The following is a 21,751-nucleotide window of genomic DNA, read 5'->3' as shown; positions in this document are numbered from 1 at the left end:
CACCAAATGTTGATTTCTAAACTCTGAACTTTATGAATATGACCTTGTTTTCTTTATTTTATTTGAGGTCTGAAAGCTCTGCATCGTTTTTGGGTATTTCAGCCATTTCTCATTTTCTGCAAATAAATGCTCTAAATGACAATATTTTATTTGGAATTTGGAAGAAATGCCCGCCCGTAGTTTACAGAATAAAACAACACTTAATTTTACTCAAACATATACTTATAAATAGTAAAATCAGAGAAACTGATTCAGAAACTGAAGTGATCTCTTCATTTTTTTCCAGAGCTGTATTGTTTCTGGTGCACAAAAACATTGTATCTCCAAAACAAGAAAAAAAAGTCCTTCTCCTAACTTTTAATGGAGATCTGTGTAAAAACAGTTTAGGTAAAATCAGTTTGAAGCATTTCTATTGGTCCATTCATCATGACATGTTGATAATGTATAGAACTGCCAGACTCTCATTTTAAAAATGGTAAAAAATTATTTTTCGGTCCTGCAACACAAATGCAACTGCAATTCAAAACATGTTGGGACAGTAAAGCATTTACCATTTTGTAATGTAGCCATTCCCTTTACAACACTTTCACAGACATTTCGGCAATGAGGATGCCAAGTGATGAAGGTTTCAGGTCTTATTTTGTCCCATTCTTCCAGCAAACATGTCTTAAGGTGTGTAAAAGTATAGAGTCAGTGTCATTTTATATATTAAATGTTGTGCAGATTGACTGAACTTCATAAAGTGATTTACTTAGTTGAGTAGTTCTTGCCACAATATGGATTAGAACATTTCTCAAATAGGGCTTTTCACTGTATACCAACTCTACCTCTTTACACCAAGTAATTAACTCTGAAAGCCATTCCAGGTGACTGACTTAGAAAATCCAACCAAGATGTGCAAAGCTGTGATCTAAGCAAGAGGAGCTACTTTGAAGAATCTAAAATATAAAACATATTCTGGTTTGTTTAACACAATTTCTTTACTAAATATGTTTTTCTTCCTAGTTTGGATGACTTCAATTTAGAAAATGTTAAAATAATGATGAAAAAATACTGAATTTAAGGTTTCCAAATATTTGACTCTCACACTTTTAGCAGTTAAAACAACAGTCAAAGGTAAATGTAAAACACACTGCAATATTTTTTTTTCATTTCATTTTCAATGGAAAAAAAAAACTATCATAAGAATTCTTAGACTTGATAAAATATAATTTTTATTCTTCAACAAAATATGTTTACAAATATCATGTTTTAAGCAGGAGAATACTGCATTTACCGTTCCTTTCTTTGACAAATCATACATGTTTTTTCTTTTTTTCTTTTAAAGAATAAGAATATCATCAGTACAGGTTTCCGAGGCCTGCACTAGTATAATCAGGATGGTGTAACAGTTCATTACTCTGCTGATTCATTTTACATTCGGGTTTCTTTCTGAATACGACTGTGAATTAGGAGGTCATGTCTGATTATTTCTGCTATAATTGCAATTCCTCATTGCTGCAGGGAAGGACCCTCTTACCTGGCAGTTACATAACTCACATACTACTGATTATTATTTAGTGAAGAGTAATATTAGAAGTAGATCTACTGCAAACGGTTATGTGAAAGGAGTAACAGCAGGTGTTGGAACATGTGAAATGGCAGAAACCCACAGCCAAGCTAGAAGGCAGATATGGAGAGGGATATGGAGCGAGACAAAAAAATTGTCCTTTTGTGCGAGACGAGGTGAGGAAGGAAACCTAATACCTGTGCAAGTCAGTTCTTGAGCCGCACAAGCACTTTGTAATATTGCTGGAAATATTTCAGCAATATAAATTATTTAACTATAAGATACATAGATCACTAGGCATAGGTATATAATATCTATATATTTATATAGAAATATATTACACACAATCATGTCTAATCTATGTAGAAAACTAACTAGAAGACTGCATTTGTGTATAATTAATCTTATAATGGCGTCCACTAGTGATGCACAGTATTTTATGCAGAATTCAAGTTTCTTTTCTGGACCTCAGACCATCATTATTAGCACTTAAGCAAGCTAAGGGGATGGAGGGGGTCAGCGAGAGTGCGTTTACATCCACTTCATAATCTAATTACTGCAGAACATTGGAGATTTACATAATCTGATCAATGTGTTTACATATATTTTGTAAATCAGACAATGGGAAAACTCAAGAGTTTACATGAGTAGATCAATTATCAGACTTTTGCTGTAGTAAACCAACCAATAAACTCCAACTTTTTAACTCTTTGAGCCACAAAACGAAGATATAGGGTCTGTCCAGGGTCTGTTTTCGTGCATGCACAATCTGAGAAGTACGATAACTCAAGATTAAAGGAGAACTCTGGTGTAAAATTGACTTTTGTTGTAGTAAAACATGATAAAGAATACTAACCTTTGTTGAATAGCCCACCTCCACTCTTCCACACTTTTCAGAGATCCAGTAATTTTGTGCTTTTTTTGTGCCCTGCACTCTGTATAATGGGCGCTTCAGGGCATCCACTTGCCCCTGTAGATAAATTGCTTTTTACACTGTTATCCAGGTTTAAAGTTGCTCCACATTCATTGGTAGAATCTGGAAAGCCCAGATATTTTAAATGAGGCGTTAAAAACTTTAAAAGTGCACAAGAAGCTTATTAAAAAACATGTTCACAACCTGTAGCGTAACCTACATCTCCAGGCACCGCCATATTAAAGCAAAGTCATAATCAGTACAGTGATGGTGGCACCTGGAGCTTAGGCTATGCTACGGGTTGCAAACAGTGTTTTTTATAAGCTTCTTGTGCACTTTATTATGTTTTACTGTAACAAAAGTCAATTTTACACCAGAGTTCTCTTTGCATGAACTAAGAAATATGATTGCTGAGCTACAAACCCATTTCTTGATCAGATTTCTAAACCTTACTCTGAGCAGTAATACAATTATATTCAAACTATGAAGTGCATGTAAACTCACTCAATAATATTAGCGTATTTTGACACGCATGAGCTGTGTGACAGGACAACGGCAATGCTTTTCTAGACTATAGCGTTTAACTAAGAAGACGGGTTACTGACCCCTTGCATAACTCTCCACAGGAATGATTCAGACACGCTCTGCTTCCTCATCTCATCTATAAGCTAAGCAAAAATGCTTCGCCTCTTTGGCCTCATAAGAACATGAACATCTGCGAAAACAAAGTACAAAAATGTTGCCGACATCTTTCACTACTGGCCTTGAAGAGTTCAATAAATAAAAAAAAAATGAGAATCAGATTCCTGATTATCAGACACTTTTGATGTAGATGAGCTTTGAGATTTCTTTGACACAAACATGGATAAACTTGGCTAAACAAAGGTAATAAATATAAAGGACAGGAAAATAATCTAAATATATTTGGTCTTGTATCTGTATCGGACCCATAACAAAAGCTCATCACTGACATATTCACAGTTCTTCATTCCAAACAAGCCTCAGTTCTGAGACTCTCTATCAGCAATCAGTAAACATTAAACAGAACTTGAACAGTAACTTAAAGAAAAGGGAAATTCACTGATGTTTCTACATTTCTGCATAATCTTACTGTTCAGTGTGGTGTATATAGAAATATGAAATACCGATAGTCAGTTGTAGAGAAACTCACTTAAATACAATTTGTTTATAGCAGTGGGGATGATATGTACCAAAGACTTCATTTACTGCTGTTTTAGGCCAAAATCTTTTCAGAAAAAGTCAATAGAAAAAAAGAGAACAGCAGCTATACTAATGGTGAAAAGTTGTGAGGTGTTATCTTGTGGATAAGGCTATAGATATGTTTGCATGGTACTGTAAATTATAGGTTTAAATGAGCCATTTCTAAGCCTTTTCAAATTTTCTGCAAATAAATGTTCTAAATGACAATATTTTTATTGTCTGTAGTTTATAGAATAAAACAAAAGTGTTCATTTTACTCAAAAACATTCCTATAAATAGCAAAATTTAGAGGAAACTGATTCAGAAACTGAAGTGGTTCCTTAATTTTTTCCCGAGCTGTAGTTTCTGTCCCATGACATTCGGCATGACCGTGTATATTTACTTTCTGTATGTAGCTTTCTGAGAAAGGGCTTTTGGAGCATTTGACACTACAGAACTGAACATTTGACATCAAATGACTCCAAATAGCAGAGTGTACTGCTGAGCCTTTTAACTATGCAGAAACTGAAATAGAAAAATCAGTGGAATTTCCCATAAAGAATAAATACAAAAAAAAGAAGGAAAAAGAAAAGAAAAGGAAACACAGTAACTTTGAAGTCATCAACAGGTCATCTTCCACCCAATACTTACTACTGCTTCTCTTATTAGCTGACCAGAACAACAGTAAGTCTACTGGTTCCTTTACAGCAGACTGTAACCTCAGGGTTGCCTCTACACCAGGAAAAACAAACATGTGATTTAAATTAGGACCATTAAAAAATAAAAAAATAGTTGGGGTGGTGTAGAGGCAAAATTGGAACTTGGCTTTGAGATGACGATTTGAGATGAAGATTATTCTCAACAAACAAACAAAATAAAACAATGAATATGATGAACGTTTTTTGGAAAATAGAAATCAGATTGCATCCGTACACTATACTGTCTTAAAGTACAGTCATGATATATCTTAATCTTTGGCCTTCTGTATGTGCTGGCCTTCCGACCTCACTTTCCTGCAATTGCCAACAACCTCAACACTTTCTTCAGCTGGTCCCATTATAACTGCCACCTACTCACCACAGTGGTAGAAAATGAAAGGTTAATACTGATGGGTTTAAACACCCTGTAGCAATCTCACAGGCCAGTGTGGCCAGACCCCCTGCAAACTGTGATGGCCAGATTGTCTGTCTCACTTCCACAGACGTTCCTACAGATCTTTAGCGTCCTCATCTGTAGAATAGGTTCTTTAATTGTGAAGTTCTGTGGTAGTTCTAGGTTGTGCCATCAGGGTTCAGATGTGGATGTTGTGGTAGCGGCCTTTTGTGGCATCGATGTCCACCCTGCGCGCCTCGGCGAAGGCCAGGAACGTTCCCAGACCCAGAAGGTTCACCACGCTGATGAGGGCAAAAACAGACGCCCACGAGTTGGTGGCCTCGATCAGGTAGCCCGATAAATACACCATGATTACTCCTACAGAGCAGACACACAACATAAAATCACAAATATAAAATCACATCACTGACACATACATGAACATAAATAATACACACCAACAGTTATTATAGACTGTCATAATTCACAGTTTTCTAGTTTCCTACAAGTACAGTAAATAGCCAAAAATAGATTGTGATATGGTATATGTAGTATATTTTACCTGTAAATGCACCACAGGTATTCATCACACCTACAGGACACAAACATAAAGACATGATTAAAACACCCCATGCTTGCACCTGGGTCAGTGATCGGTAATAAGACTGTCTAACTGAGAAAAGTAACTGAGAAAAGACCACATACCAAACAAGGCCCCGGCACAGGATGGTGCAAGATCCTGAACATTCACTGAAACCCCACTGCAGAGAGAAAAAAAACAACAACATTTTTTTAAATTTTAAGATTTAAGATTTTAAAATATTAGTAAAAAGTAAAAATGCTCTAGTGTACTTTTTAAGCATACCACCTTTAAGCATCATGATACATTTTCTTATCGTATCGACAATATGCTTTAATACGCATATTAAGAGTTTAAAAGTGACAATTAAATATTTTATAACAGAGTGTTAAAAACATCCACTAAATTGGATAATGTGCAGTAAAAAAAACACTGTAATATGAAACGTATTTGACTAGCAGAATCAGATTATACTCTCCATCGTAATTGTATCATATCAACAGAAATTAAGAAATATATTTTGATATAAATTTAATACCATTTATTTTAGCATTTTTTTCCATCTTGAGAAGAAAAACAAGTGATTAATCACAATTAATCACAGAATAATAGTGTAATTAATTGAATCAACACCACACTACAATAAGGCTACTAATACTGTAAAGAAGAGAAGAGCAGGCTTACCTGTGGCTGAAGGTGGTAAGGCCCATGGTAGCAGAGACGAAGGCCACAGCCATTGGGAAAGTGGTGGTTCCACACAGACACAGAGTAAACACACTGGATACACCCATAGAGAAAAACTGAGGAGGGAAAAAATGGTATTTAAGCATTAAAGCAACATCTTTTTACTATTTTATATGTTCCTTTAGGATCAGTTCACACACACACACACACACACATGCACACACACACAGTGAGATTTTACCTGCATTAGTTTCCTCACTGTAGCTGTATCAAAACCTACAGGGCAAGAAAGAAAATGTCAGAGCGAAGATAAAGACATATATATATATATATTCACAAAAATAAATTCACAACAATTACAGTATAGCTAAAGCCATCAGGCTCATAACACTAGTGGAAAAGGCCCACAGTCAGCTGAACAATGTGTGCTACATATTTAATGCAAATTACAAGCCACAACACTGACACAGCACAGAAGGAACAGCACAAACAAACTGTGTTGATCTTCTGCTACAGCGTCTGTGTGTGTGTGTGTGTGTGTGTGTGTGTGTGTGTGTGTGTCTGTGTGTGCCTGTGTGTGTGTTCATACCCTGACTGATGAGATGATCGGACAGGCAGCCGCTGAACAGTGAGGATGGAATGGCCACGAACCATGGAATCACATTAAACACCCAACCCTGAAGACACAGAGAAATAATATAAAGTGCATAAGGACAAATAGCACTGTAATAAATAAATAAAAAAATAAATATATATATATATATATATAATTTTTTAAATCACTTACAAAGCACATCCATGGGCAAAAGTATTGGGGCGCCTGATTTTTCACAGTTTCTACTCAAATCAAGGGATTTTATAAAAGGGAGTTTATTCTAGTTTTGTTATAGTAACTCTCTACTCTAATCTCTAATCTCCAGGAAAGGCCTTCTAATAGATTTTGGAGCATTGCTGTGAGGATTTGATTCAGAGACTGTAAAAAAAAGATGGACGCCATGTCTCTGTTCCCATTCATTCAATGAAAATGAAGCCAAAATCTTCCTCCATGTTGGCGATCCTGATACCCGAGTCTGCACAGTAGAGACCAGAGGAGGGAGAAAGACTGCGGAGAGACAGCCCGCTCATTTAAATAACCCCGCCCCTGAGGGCTGCCTCGCGGTCACAGACTGCAGAGCGGGGCGGAGCGGAGCTGACGGTCTGTTATTGGTCCCGCCCATAACCAGCCCTTTTACAATAACCACACCTTTTTTGAATAGAGCTGAATAACGTTTTTAAAAACGAATTCTGTGGGGATATAAAAATTTGACAATATAAGCAGAGGTTACATTAGCTGTTGCATTTAAATAATGGAGGTAGAATTACAGTATATAAGAAAAAAACGTGATTGAGAGTTGTCTGTTTTGCCATTGAAACCTATGGGGATGGGTGGAGTTACACGGCTTTCTGCAGCCGAACAGCAGGGGGCGCCCGACCTGTGGTGGCTTCACTTTAGAGAGACGATGCTCTGTCCAGCTATACACAGTCTATGATTTGATTGCATTCAGTGACAAGTGTTAGTAAGGTCAAGATGTTGGCTGATCCCCAGCTCACCTCATAATATCAGATTGTACACAATAATAACGTCAAATCGTGATAATAATTATATTTTGTCTTGACTGTGGGCTTTATTTTTAATGGATAAAACTTATATTCAGTTAATACATAAATAAGTAAATAAATAATTCTGTGTTTTGTCAAATCACCAAAAGAGGCACAGATTGGCCCAAACACTCTTAAATGTGAAAATAAAAATCAGAGCATTGCATTACAGATTTATTTTTAAAAAGGGCACAATGCACCCTCCCCCAACAGTCAGAACATAATATACAGCTCTGTAAAAAATAAGAGACCACTTAAAAATGATGAGTTTCTTTGATTTTACCAACTTGAAAACCAAGCTGAACTGCTTAAATTTTTGCACCAGGAGTGGCACAAAGTTATCCAAAAGCAGTGTGTAAGAATGGTGGAGGAGAACCAGGCTTTATTCCACCAAATATTGATTTCTGAAATCTTAAAACTTTATGAATATAAATTTGTTTTCTTTGCAGTATTTGAGGTCTGAAGCTCTGCATCTTTTTTGTTATTTCAGCCATTTTCTGCAAATAAATACTCAAAATTACAAAATTTTTATTTGGAATTTGTGATAAATGTTGTCCATAGTTTATAGAATAAAACAACAATGTTCATTTTACTCAAACGTAAACCTATAAATAGCAAAATCAGAGAAACTGGTTCAAAGACTGAAGTTGTCTCTTAATTTTTTACAGAGATGAATATATTAAGTATATTAGCTTTTAAAGGCAAAATAACAACATGTTCACAGAGGTGAGAAAATTATAGTATACACATACATTAAAGCTGAATTTGTTGCATAGAATTGCCAATGGTTAGTGCAGTGGATAGATCAACCACGCTTTTATTTTGAAGCACTGGTTTAATGGGGCCCCCTCCTGGAAGCTGATTAAAATTACACTTTTATTTGTGACCCTCCATCTCCATACAACCCATGACATGTTTTCTCCACTCACAATATTACATTTAACCAGTTTACCTTGGAATCAGGGAAAGTGTCCTTGAAGAAAGTCGGCAACCATGACAACAGGGTGAAGAAGGTGCTCGCGGTGCACAGGTGTGTAACAATGACCGCACTGATGGACAAGCAAAGAGACAGAGAGACAGAGTGTGAAGAGGAGAAGAGGATAGAGAGAGAGATTTTTAATTTTCTCTGTGACACAGCTCTACCATAACTCTCTCCCATTTTAAGTCAAATTTGACTTTACATTTTCTTTACATCATCTAAACTAGAGTAAATATCATACAACTCCACTTTGCTACATTGAGAACTGCTGCTTTGACTGTCTAAATGTTTCAAAGATCTATGTTTCACTGATTCTACTAATACTAATAATAATTTACTTGCAAAGATTGGTAGCAGACTGTGGGTCATCATTTTGTGTTGTATTTAAACAGTATATCACAATATACTAAATTGTAACCCCTGTAAATGTGATAACTATTATGTTGCCAGATTTTTGTCACTATACAGCTTTAGCTGTCATACCTGAACTTTCATCAGAATAGTGAAATAAGATATAGAAATAAATTGTTTAAATGATAGATATCTTTCCTCACAGACCATTTAACGATTCATATTCTTACAATATGATTAATAAATGCAAGTTAGAGCAAGAAATATTATATAGCACAATTATGTTAATTGCAAAGAACATTTGCTAAACAGTGAAAGGAAGTGAACAGCACAAGACAGATCATAAGATCTAAAATATTATTAGTATATCATAGATACTGAGTGAGAGCAAGAGAGCACACGGGTGAGAGAGTGAGAAAGAGCTGTAAATAGACGTGAGAACGTGAATAAAGCATTTATAGTACCACAGACACTTTTATTGAGCCCTCACATTAAGCTGCTCCCTGAACTGAAGATCCTTCTTTCTCTCTCTCTCACACTCACACACAAAATAGGATTTGTAGCTCCTTCTTGCAGGATCATAGCCCCTTTGAAGTGCATCACAGTGATAAATGTGCTCACAAACACACAGACACGTCAGGTTCTTATCTCACCACACAGCTGGTTGTCTGAAAAGGCGCAGCCAGTTTCTGCGGGACAGTTTGGACTGGGTACCAGCGCTGCCCAGAGACTCCAGAGTGATGATGGGCCCTGAAAACACATAAAAACACACACATGTAAACACAATATAACTCCATCAGTAACATATACATATATTTTATCCTGGCTTTCCAAAATCAATGTGTTTATATTAGTGTTGTCACAATACTAAAATGACTTTCGTTACGATTCCTGCCTAAATATCTCAAATATATAATTGAATATTCAGTTAGATTTGTGTTTTTGCCGTTTACAATAGCACACAGAAAACAGATCTGTCAAAAACAGTACCAATTAAAAGTTTGGACAAAACTTAAATCCAGTGTTTTTATTTTTCTTTCTTTCTTTTTATTTCCTGAATTGTAGATTGATACTAAATTCATTACGAGCTATGAATAAAACATAATGAATTATTTAGTAAGTATTAAACAAACCAGAACACAACTTATATTTTAGATTCTTCAAAGTAGTTGCTTAGATGACAGCTTTGCACATCTTGGCTGGATTTTCTCAGTCAGCTTTATGAAGTAGAGTCACCTGGAATGGCTTTCAGGTATCAGCTGTGCTGAACTTGTCAAAATGTAATTACTTGAATTTCTTCTGAGAAAATCAGTTGTAAAGTTCTGAAGAGGTAGAGTTGGTATACTGTGAATAGCCCTATTTGAGTCAATGTTCTAATCTTATGGCAAGAACGACTCAACTAAGTAAAGAAATAAATGAGTAAGAAATGAAGGTCAGTCAATCTGAAAAATTTAAAAAGAACTTTGAAAGTTTTCTCAAGTGCAGTCGCAAAGACCATTAAAAATGTTATGATGAAACTGGCTCTCATCAGGACCGACCCAGGAAAGGAAGTCCAAGAATTCCCTCTGTTGCACAGGATAAGTTCATCAGAGTTAACAGCCTCCCAGGTAAGAGCCATCTAAAATGCTTTACGGAGTATTTTGGTTTGTTGAACACTTTTAAGTTACTACATGATTTCTTATGTGTTTCTATATAGACTGGACGACTTTACTGTATTAATTTACAATGAAGGAAATAGAAATATGATTAAAAAACATTGGATTAAAATGTGTTTGGTACCGTATGGCGGAAAAGACCAGAATGGGGTCACTTTTACATGGTGTGAACAGAGTCAAAATAACACAAGAAATAATATATTTTCACTTCATCAATTTACTACCAAAATTGGCTTATGGTCCATTATTAAACATCAAACTAAGGCTAACATTTAAAAATTAGGAAAAAGACAATCATCACTATTATATGGACAGCATTAGTGACTGTTGCCTAAAGAATTATACTTATAATAATTATTTAGTGCTTAAACAGATTTAGGTACATCAGCATTTCAATGGCAAAAAAACAACCTCAGTTTGCAATAAAGTTTTCCTCAATAGCCACAAATAGCTTGGGGGCTTGAAAAAGAAATATTTTGGGCTAATTAACACATAATTACACCACAGTTGCATCAGCGAAGCAGTTTATCAAAGTAAAAATAACACAACTGGCTATAGTTCAAGAAGTGGTACAGGAGGATGTGTGGGGTGGTACAGGAAGTGGTTTTGATCAACATTTTTATTATGCTTTCTGTTTGAGATGTCAAACTCTTTATACTATACTGATATTACATCAGTCTGATATTAGCAGCAAAAGCTTGAACTTTGAACTACTGTAACTACAGTAAACTAGATGCTGATGCGTGTTGTTTTTTTTAATTAATGAGTAATAGGTTAAACAAAAAATACCTATTAACTAGCTAAAAACTGCTGGTTCTCTACAATTTGGCTTAGATGTCCCAAGTCTCCCAAAAGTTGCGGGAGTTTTCACTGATGCCCGCAAGTCAGATAAAATCTGCCGGAATCTGGAACGAGTGGCCCAAGAGTGAACACAAATGTGCGTGCAGGCAACACAGACTTTTTTTTTTCTTGTATCTCATGTGGGAAAGAGAGGGAGAGAAAGGTTCTCCCCTTGTTTGCATATTCATAAAGCACATGCAAAACAGAAAATATGTTCCGAGTGGCCTGTTTTCTGCAAAGAGTCTGTGAGTCAGCCAATCAGTTTTTAGTGTGGGCAGGCAGTGTTTTTTTTTTTCCCCTCCTGGATGGGATGCGTTCAATGAGTAAGAGAAGAGCATCATGGAACCCATGAAAACTAATTTCACCTCTGGCTACTCTAAAGTATATCCATGTCTGGTAAAAGTTGTAAGAGTGATTTTAGCATTGCCCATGAGTGATTAATGATTGCAAAGGCATACAAAAATGAGTTCATTTGATATAATTTTTTTGTGTACCTCCCTGGACTTAATTTTTGCAACTTGGGATGTCTGAGAAAACCATATTAATCCTGGTTTAGAATACAAAGCCAAATCCACATTATAGCAGAGAGCTGTATAACTAGCCAATTACAAAACCTCACAAGTGTTACATAACAGATGCAGTTGCAACAGCTACTTCAGGAAGCCCTACTTTAAAAAAAAGGCCAAACAGAGATTTAAGTCAGTAAACTGAGTGATCATCCATGCTAAGCTAAAAGGTAACCCTCAGCAGACCCTACCACACTCTCTTCAGCTAATTAACATCACATTGAGTGACTGAAAAAAGAGGACCCACAATAACACTATCATTTACATCTTAGAAATAATACTAATGTAAAACAAAGCTAAGCTAAGCTATGCTATGCAATGAAATGCTACATGCCTTCTGTTAGCCTTTACTGTGACATAATCCATCCAGTGCTTTTTCTCTTTCCATGTACCCTTCGTTCAATTAATAAGGTTGTAAATAGGCTTGTAAAACTGCATCTTAACATTTTCGCCTCACTCAAAGTCACATATTTACTGTTTAAAAAACAAACAAAAAATAATTCAAATAAATAAATTCACAAATGTCATATTGTTATTGTTATTAATGTCCAAACACAAAAAAAAAATCTTAGCACAGTGTTTTATTTTTATATCATATCAACCTTTATGCGCCAGTATATTATGATTCCAAGACATTCTTAGATGTTCCATGGTTCATAATTTGCCTCATTGTTTGGGAAATGAAAATAAACTGTGCCTTTCACAGACCACAGTTTGATGTCTTTTGGGGAAGAGGAAGAACAGCTTCCTTTAATAATACATTAGTGTTATTTGTCAAGAGGCAGGACGAAGGAAAGACTTCTGAAGACTTCAGAAAAAAAACAACAGCCACAGTAATTAATTTTTAAGAATTCTTTCTGAGCATGAAAATATATAACCCCTGCATCAGAGACTGTGTGTTTAAAGCTTATTCTTCCAGCTTACACTGAGCTCTAAGTTGCATTTTAGGAAACATACTGCTGAGGGTGAAGCAGGCATTAACTCACCCTCTCCCTTGAGTAAGTACTTCCACATGCAGTACGCCCACAGCACAGAGAGGAGACCAGAGATGTAGAACACACTCTCCCAGCCATACATGTCCAACATGAGCGAACCCACTCCTCCAATCACCAGCGTCCTGCACACATATACAGATGAATGTTGGGTTAATTTGATAAAAAAAAACGAAAAATGGCAAAATGTTTAGCTTGAATGTAATCAATCAGTAAAGACGAATTTCAATTCAAATCTATGTACTAGATGTTTCACCTTTGGCCTAAATTTGTATTTTGTATTTGGTGTTTTAATCAAAAAGAATTGAATTTAAGGATCTGAACTTTAAAAATCTGAATATATAATATATATATATATATATATATATATATATATATTTATTTTTTTATATAAACACACAAAAATAGCTTTGCACAATAATGTGGGTACTTATATACGTTGTATATGTGTATATAATTTGCTTGGCTTTTTAATATACTTCAAATATTTAATGGAATAATTGTGAAAAAAAAATACATTTAAAAAAACCCTAAAAAAAATCTAATCCCATTTTTTAGATTTAAAAAATCAGATGCATAAATGTTATTTACACTAATTTAAATCTATCTCCTGGGTGTTTCACCTGTGGCCTAAATGTGTATTTGGTGTTTTAATCAAATATAATTGAATATAAGGATCTGAATTTTAAAATCTGAAGAAAAAAATATATACATTTAAAAAAAAGGTAACACAAGAAAAATAAACCTGTGTCCATTTTAAATAAACATTATGTTTTTTATTAATTCTTGTATATTCTTGCACTGTTGTATTCTTTTGTCCATCAGAATAGACGTTTATCGGCCAATCAAACAGCATATTAGCCCCGCCCACTGCAATGATTTTTTTCACACTGAAAGTAAAACATGGCAGCATCCCAGCTAATGAGGCACAATAATTTTTTTTTTCTTATCATGTATTTAGTTTTACTGCATAGGAAGGAATTTTGACATAAAAGAAGTAAAATAAAATAAGTTATATAGGATAAAAATAACAATGTTAAACAAATATTTTGTTTATTTATTTATTATTATTTTTTAAATATTTTATTTACTGAATCTTGTTTGCATTTTCTTTTATCACTACAACATAATTCTGGTCTGAAATGGTTAAAATGTATGAATGAGCCAGTAAAATATACAAAATGCAGATTCATTACTTATGTCAGCATTTAAGCTCCATACTTACAATCCTTAGGATTGTTTTTAACAATTTCAACTTTTGCCTGTTATTTCTGCATTCTACATTAATCTTATACATTTTAGTTAAATAAATAAACTTTATTGTTACTTAAATATTTGCCTTCACAGTTTGACCACATTACGTGCATGAAGTAAACGGTTACTTCAAAGCACTGGTTCACAAAACTCTTCCTGGTGTACGTACTATTCATTATACATATGATGCATTCTTGCTGATAATACACCTGATTTCTACCAATCAGCTAACTCCTGAGTTGAAGAACAGAGCTATTCAAGTAAAAGGACAGAAAACCATGTTTTTTTTATGCAAACAACTTTTCTTCATAGTGAACCTGCTGATGGTCCAGTCAGACACTCACCCAAGATATGAGCCACTTCCTACAGTACTCATGAGGAAGCCCCGCTCACTCTCCACCACCTTCTGAGAGCACAGGCTGGCTAAAGATGGGTAATGCACACCTGAAAAATAGAATAAAAATATGGAGAAAACAAAAGGGAAACAAATTATATTTAGGACTCATTACCAGAATCTAGAATAAAAGACTAGGCCAGATGGTAAAGTAGCTCCTTAACAACAAATATATTTTAGATGTGAGCTAATATATATAATGAAGTAGCAAAGGCATGCACAGCACACCTGAGGAGGAATGCATTTATATATGATAAAGATACATATGGCAGTTGTATTTAAGCCAATGTCTGATTACATCTGATTAAATTAGCTAGGAACCACATAGCATGAGAAAAACAGAACTCCTACTGCAAAACCCACTCTCATAAGTAGACAAGTTGTTCAATCAAATTGTAATTATTTACACCATAAGTCCTATTTTAGTGTTAAAGAGCCATCAGGGAGCACCAGAGAGCCAATAAATTAAAGGTTAAATTAATTTTCATAATCTTCTCAAACAAATGAACAAAAATAAAGCATTCAGCACCACTTATGCTCACCCCTTTACTACCCTTTCACAAACTGAATGAAAGAAGCTGTCCATGACTAAGAAAGTAATTAGCTGAACTAACTTAGCCTTAGCTAGCACCTGTTTGTTTACAATTTGTTGACTGCATTTCTCTGTATAAATTTCACTTAAATGTGCCTTGAGTACTGTTGAACTACATTTATGAATAAAATAGCACTACTGAGGTATATTTATGACTGAAAAAGCCCTGCTAAAGTAAATTCATGACTGAAATTGCTCTGCTGAGGTTTAACTAAATGAAATAAATATATGTTATGCTTTGTTGATATATCTGCTTGGATATTTTAAAAAGTGTTATATGTTCAATTAATATTTTTAAATTGTACTTTTGCCATTGCAAAAATAAATTTGGGCTACTTCATTTATTCAGTAGAGAATAAAATGGCAAAATAAATTAAATGTAAATGTGTTCAGAGTAATGTTTAATTTTGTTTAGTTTTAGCTCAAAATTTTCATTTCGATCCATCTCAACTCCAGAGTGAAAATACAATGTCGCAACATCACGGCTAGTCAGCCCCCCCACAAAAGGCCTCCTCAGAGAGTTGCAGGGGAGTCTTTAGCTATTTTCTCAATTAGAAGCAGCTTTGCTGCAAGAACACAGATCTTACATCAGTTCAGAACACTCTAAACATGTCATGGACAAGGCTGTGCTCTTCTTCCAGCATTTATTTTTTTATTTAAGAATGTCTGTTTTTGACAAAACACATTATTTCAGAAGTACAAGCATTATTCCTCTGAGTACACTTCAAAACATCTGCGCCTCGGTGGCGTGCAACTTCTCAGAAGAATAAAGACTCCATTAACAGTTCAGCAGATGCTAGCTGTGCAGGGAGGTAGAGCATGTGGAGAGAAACACAGGCTTCTGACCGCCCTCCACGTCCTGTCCCAACTCACCCTGAAGGAGGCCCATGAGAAAACGGGAGATGGTCATGGAGACGATCGGCTGTGAGCAGAAATGAGCTAGGATTGGTGTGAACGCTGTCATGGCTCCCCAAGCTGCAGCTGACAGTAACATCACTTTTTCTCCTCCAACCCTGAACACAAATAAAAAAAAAAAACAACAAGCCATCAAGACAGTTCACCCTGAGAACTTTAGAGTGAGTGAATTTAAGCAGCTCTGGCGAGAGAATGAAGAGCAGACTTGGAAATCAAAATCACTTTGGTAATCATTAGGCCGAAATGTAGTCTACAAAAACAACTTAAAAGGTCTCCTTCCACTAAACTTCACTTTTACTTGTTATTTGTGAAATACTATAGGTCTCTCTTTAAGTTTTATATGCATGCTGCATATGAAAATGTTCTTCAGCTCACATTGTCTGCAGTAGCTAATAAAAGAAAAGCCTCAGAAAAACGGATGGATCAGGAAAAGCTCTATGTCTACATCAAACCGCGAATTCATGGCCTCGGCCACCTCGATTCAGGACCGCCCACAGGCAGCACCGCAGCTGGGCAGCAGCAGAGCAGACACTGTCTTGTTAGCTAAGGAGGAGCTTACAGCTCTGTTTACACCAGCTAGTTAGTGTTAGCTATCTTGTGTAAGTAACTCTAGGTTTGAAATGGGATCTCCGGTTGATTCTGCGTTTTAACAAGACCCAAATATACACTAGGTCTGACAAGGTAGCACAACTCGACAGAACACCGGTCAAAGTGGGCGACATTGACGTGGTGGGGGGGGGGGGGACGGGGGTGTGATCCACTTTGCAGCGGGAAGAGTGGCACCGTGATTAAAGATTAATAACATTTTTTTCAGCCGCGGGGCACTTTACTTAGCATTCAGTGCTGTAACATTTTATCCGTTGAGTTTTACAGCTGTAAAATTTACTGTGGGGCAAAGGCAGGTAGTCGTTCTCTGCTGGAGTGCTGTTAGCCAATCAGAGGCAATATGTTTGCATGTATGAATATTTATGAGCAAGAGTCCAACTCCTGTCTACTAAACCAGTTATCTAAAGCAGGCTAAATAGAAACACCTGAGCATTTTTTTCCCACAAAAAACAGCTCACATGGCATTCACTCATACTAGAGACCACAACTAGACATTTTAAAATAAATGAAAATATTATGGAATGAGACCTTTAATAAAGATTTTTTTTTTTTTTGAAAGAATGGATGCTGTGTGTTCTGTAAGAAACCAGGGTCTGTCGTGGTCGGTTGTGCTGGTACACATCTATTATTGCAGCATTAATGCAGAAAAGTAAATTGAGATCTTATAAATCACGTTCCTTTTTTTTTAAAGGTAGGTCTATGCATTTTTTTTAAACAAGACTACTCAAAACCAAATGCTGCACACGTTACAATGTATCTTGGATTCATAAAGACTGCAATTAAATACAAAACCTAGTACATATAATAAACTATGCATCTTTGTTTTATTTCACATTTCCTATACTTTTTCTGATATGGGGTTGTAATAAAAATATGCCCCAAACTACCCGATTCACTGCCTATCCCTAATCAGTATATCCTTGATTCTGTTCACGTTTACATAAGATCTCCAGCAAATACAATTGAAGGTTAATGCAAAATGTCAAACCTGATACAAACCTACAGATACTGTGTACCAGAAAAAGAGAACATGACAAGTTCAGATCTGTGTGCTTAAAGTGGTTAAGCTCATCTTTGTTTGCACAGCCTTGGCAAAGTCTTGATAAGTAATCAGTTGATAGGGTGGTTTTGTGCTCCTGTGCAGACAGCTGTCTAGCTGGCAACAAGCTTGTTCAGATCAATGGAATTTATTCCTCCTATTTTTTCGATTTTACTTCTTTTCTCTTCAGCCATGGCTCACATCCACAATTCTCTTTTGAGTAAAGAAAAACTCCATAACAACAACAGTAAAACAACAGAGAAGGGAAACTCAGTTGGCCTACAATACCTTGTCATGGCTGGAAAAAAGCAAACACTCAATGTATCTAAAATTAAATGTACTGTATCCACACTACTACTAATAAAACTAAATATTAACTAAAATAACATTCTTATTTTGAATACTAAATAATATGAGTCTGTTGCCAGATAGTCCACCAAACCCATGTCCCCTTACATATGCAAACATCCTGTTCTATACTTGAACATGCAAAGAACTCATGAAAGCCAGTATAGCTCATCAGAAAGACATTTAAAAAAGAGCCACACCTTGTGCCCACATTGTGTTCTCATGCCTTGACATTTCTTTGGTGACATATTATTCCAGTTGTCATGCCAGAGTCCAACTAGTTACTGTTCAGACATTACTACTACAAAAACAGGAAAGGCTACAACCTTTGGCATTATACTAGATGGGTGACAAACAGCGACACTTCTCTTTAATTAACCCATGTAGAAAAACACCACACCCACAGCTCTGACTGACCTGTCACTGACGTAGCCTCCAAGGACCTGAGTGAAGCAGTAGCCCCAGAAGAAGCTGCCCAGCACCATTCCCGACTCTCTTTTCGACCAGCTGAAGCGCTCTGCCATGCTCACCGCACAGATGGGCATGGCTACTCGAGCACAGTACAGCAGGCATGTGCCCAGCAAAAGCACCACCGTCCATACTCGAGCTACTGGCCTGTGGAGAGACAAAACAAAGAGAGAGAGACTTAGAGGGTTTATAAGATACTATGAGCTGACTAAAATGGCTAAAATTATGAATTTCTTGTTTAATGTTGCAATAAAAGTTTCATATACAGTCCTGAGAAAAAATAAGAGAACACCTTAGTTTCTGTATCAGTTTCTCTGATTTTGCTATTTATAAGTATATGTTTGAGTAAAATTAACATTTTTGATTTATTCTATGAACTACGGACAACATTTCTCCCAAATTCCAAATAAAAAAAATTGGCATTTAGAAAACAAGGTTATGTTCATAAAGTTTTAAGAGTTAAAAAATCAATATTTGGTGGAATAACCCTGGTTTTTAATCACAGTTTTCATGCATCTTCTTTTGGATAACTTTATTCGAGTCCTGGTGCAAGAATTCAAGCAGTTCAGCTTGGTTTGATGGCTTGTGATTATCCATCTTCCTCTTGATTATATTCCAAAGGGTTTCAATTTGGTAAAATAAAAATAAAAAACGCATAATTTTTAAGTCATCTCTTATTTTTTTCCAGAGCTATATTTTATAAATGAGCTGATTGTCTAATTTGGACACAGAACTTCAACGTCATACTAAAAAGAGCCACAATTATGGTGGACCAAACCCTAAACGCCTACATGCCGGAAACCATTTCCCTGATGACCATGAGCCACAACAAGAATTGATTTGTAGCCTTCTTGCTTCTTAAACTGAAACAAATGCAAATGCAGATAAAAATACTAGATACTTGATCTACTACTGTAAATTAAATCAAATCAAAGTGTATTCAAGTTGTCACTTGTCATACAAGGCCATACAGAGTACAGCTAGGTTTGCACAATACAATGTGTTTTCTCTTTGAGTTTACCTCATCACTGTAAGATTTATGGAATGTGTGTTGAGCTAAAATTATATAGAATAGACATGGCTGGAATGTGCCAAAAAATGGCATTGCTGATAAGACTGATCACCTGACAAGACACCTGATGTTTAGACATATTTTTATACATTTAGACATCTTTTTAAAGGAACAAATGAAAAAAAACTTTTTAAAGGGAGCTACTTTTATTTCATACAACTCTTTCAGACCCTTTCAGACAATAGATTTTGTTGCACAGAACACTAAATGAGACCAGTTGTCCATCAGAATAGATCAGAAAGCAGCCACTGAAAAAGTAGCTTAGCCCTGCCCAGTGCACTGAAAGAAAAAAAATATCAATACAGACATCATAAAATTGGCACTTTCCTAAATTTCTTTTTAAAATCAGTATTATTCTGAATACAAATCAGACATTTTATGTACTCCAAACATAGTTTCGTTATGTTTGTCTAGTTTTTATGTCTATTTTTAAACATACAGAATTTGGGTTACTGAGTTGAAGTAGAGAGTGAACAGGCAGCTTCTCCAATTGCCCTGTATGAGATTTCAAAGCCCTCAAAAGTTTTCAGAATGTGAATAAACCTATTTTACTGCAGAGAAAAGGGATTTTGTATCACCTACACATGCAGACCGTATATGAGATTTTTTAAGGAGTTAAAGTTAAGCTAAACCTTTAACCACAAACTTTAGAGTAGTCTATACATATAAGAGCATCGACTAATCCAGTTTACCTTTCCTATCCCAGATTCTAGTTCTGATCCTCCATCTGTAGCTATGTTTGAGCCTTTATACAAACCTGACTGAGCCCAGTAAACCCAGTGAGCCCAGTAAACTCAGTAGATAGGTTAAGTTAGATTGGGTTAGGTAAGTAACACGTCATTCAAAGGAAGAAACTAATCTAGCTAAACTGTGTTCCTATGTGTGTAAAGACTGTGAAATAGACTGAATCAGACGGACAGATGTTAAAACACTCACCTGGACCAGTTCTGACTGGCTTCTGGCCACTTTTTCTGAGCTCCGACCGGTCCGAAATGGTCTGCTGGACTGTCTTTAATACTTGCCAGGTCTGCACTGGAGTTCTTCCCATGTTTTTGTAGAATTGCCATTCAACGCCAAACCGAAAGACTGGGTTTGTTTTCGGACTATCTTCCCGGAGTCTGAGAGAGAGGAGAGGAGAGCTCGCGGAAGCGTGAGGAGCAAAAAGACGAAAAGATGGAAAAGTAGCTCCTATCACGCAGTAGCATCTCCTCCCCAGCAGATATGAGGCTTTACCTGAACCCCGGGCAAGAAAAGGTGACACGCCACCGCTCGGTTTCGGCGCTAAAAGCCTGGAGAAGAAATTCAAGCTTTTCCTGCTTCTCTAAGTGATGATAATCCACGTGTCAGTTTTTTTTTTAACTAAGAGCCGTGCAGTTCCGGCAGCCGCCGCCGGGGGCGCTGCCAAACCAGGAAGTAACGTGACTCAGCCTCTTTCAACCAAAACAATTCAAATATCGGCCAAAAATGCACGAAACGCGCGGATCTACAGTGTATTTACTGATGTGAAGCGAACGAACACCACAACAGAGCTGATAAACAGTCTAAAAGGACAAGCGTACCTCCAGAAAACACGACTAAAGAGCGGCAAAAAGCAGCGCGAGCGCTCCTTGTGTTGACAAACTAAGATGCTAGCTAATTAGCTAATATGCTAGTTCCAGTAAAATGCATCTATCTATAGGTTATCTAGCTTAGCTACCCACAGGACCAGCCTTTAGAACAATCCACAGAAGACGGGAGAATCCGTATTAAATCCATAATTAATGATAAAAAAAATAAAGCCAGTAATAAAACAGCTTCTAGCTGTTAGTTAATAAATACCGGCGTCTCCTGTCATTGGTGAATGTGCTGCACTGGCAGCATCATCGCAGGGTCTGTGTTTTTTGCTCCACGTGTCTTGCTTGGACAGCAGCAGTCTAGCTTTATTCTTATTATATAAGACAGGTGCTGCCTTTCACACATTTCAAACCTCTTTATCATCATCATTTCTTCATAATCTTCTCTCCATTGTGTTGTGAAGTCATGTA

The 21,751-nt window shown here is 36.2% G+C and overlaps 1 protein-coding gene across 1 annotated transcript; it reads right to left on the bottom strand.

Annotated features, from left to right (window-relative positions):
- Window positions 1-1,196: 1,196 nt before the first annotated feature.
- On the bottom strand, window positions 1,197-21,627 carry slc17a9b (solute carrier family 17 member 9b). The gene is made up of 13 exons (XM_049462710.1): window positions 20,664-21,627; window positions 18,605-18,802; window positions 16,153-16,292; window positions 14,638-14,737; window positions 13,034-13,164; window positions 9,640-9,736; window positions 8,609-8,705; window positions 6,608-6,695; window positions 6,260-6,294; window positions 6,019-6,134; window positions 5,460-5,515; window positions 5,317-5,346; window positions 1,197-5,132 (listed from the first exon to the last, which is right to left on the bottom strand). The coding sequence occupies exons 1-13, from the start codon at window positions 20,792-20,794 to the stop codon at window positions 4,954-4,956; spliced, it is 1,398 nt and encodes a 465-aa protein (XP_049318667.1). The 5' UTR covers window positions 20,795-21,627; the 3' UTR covers window positions 1,197-4,953.
- Window positions 21,628-21,751: the final 124 nt, after the last annotated feature.

This window comes from Astyanax mexicanus, chromosome 13, assembly GCF_023375975.1.
Source record: "Astyanax mexicanus isolate ESR-SI-001 chromosome 13, AstMex3_surface, whole genome shotgun sequence".
In the NCBI taxonomy this organism is placed as follows: Eukaryota; Metazoa; Chordata; class Actinopteri; order Characiformes; family Acestrorhamphidae; genus Astyanax; species Astyanax mexicanus.
The sequence above is the reverse complement of the archived record's forward strand: the minus strand, read 5'-3'. Positions and strand labels throughout refer to the sequence as shown.

Excerpts from the sequence above, each read along its gene's own strand:
- slc17a9b (XM_049462710.1), bottom strand. The coding sequence starts at position 20,794 with ATGGCAATTCTACAAAAACATGGGAAGAACTCCAGTGCAGACCTGGCA. Across the intron at positions 8,706-9,639 it reads TTCAGACAACCAGCTGTGTG|TGCGGTCATTGTTACACACC; the intron begins GTGAGATAAGAA and ends CTTGTCCATCAG. Across the intron at positions 5,347-5,459 it reads CTGTGCCGGGGCCTTGTTTG|GTGTGATGAATACCTGTGGT; the intron begins GTATGTGGTCTT and ends TGTGTCCTGTAG.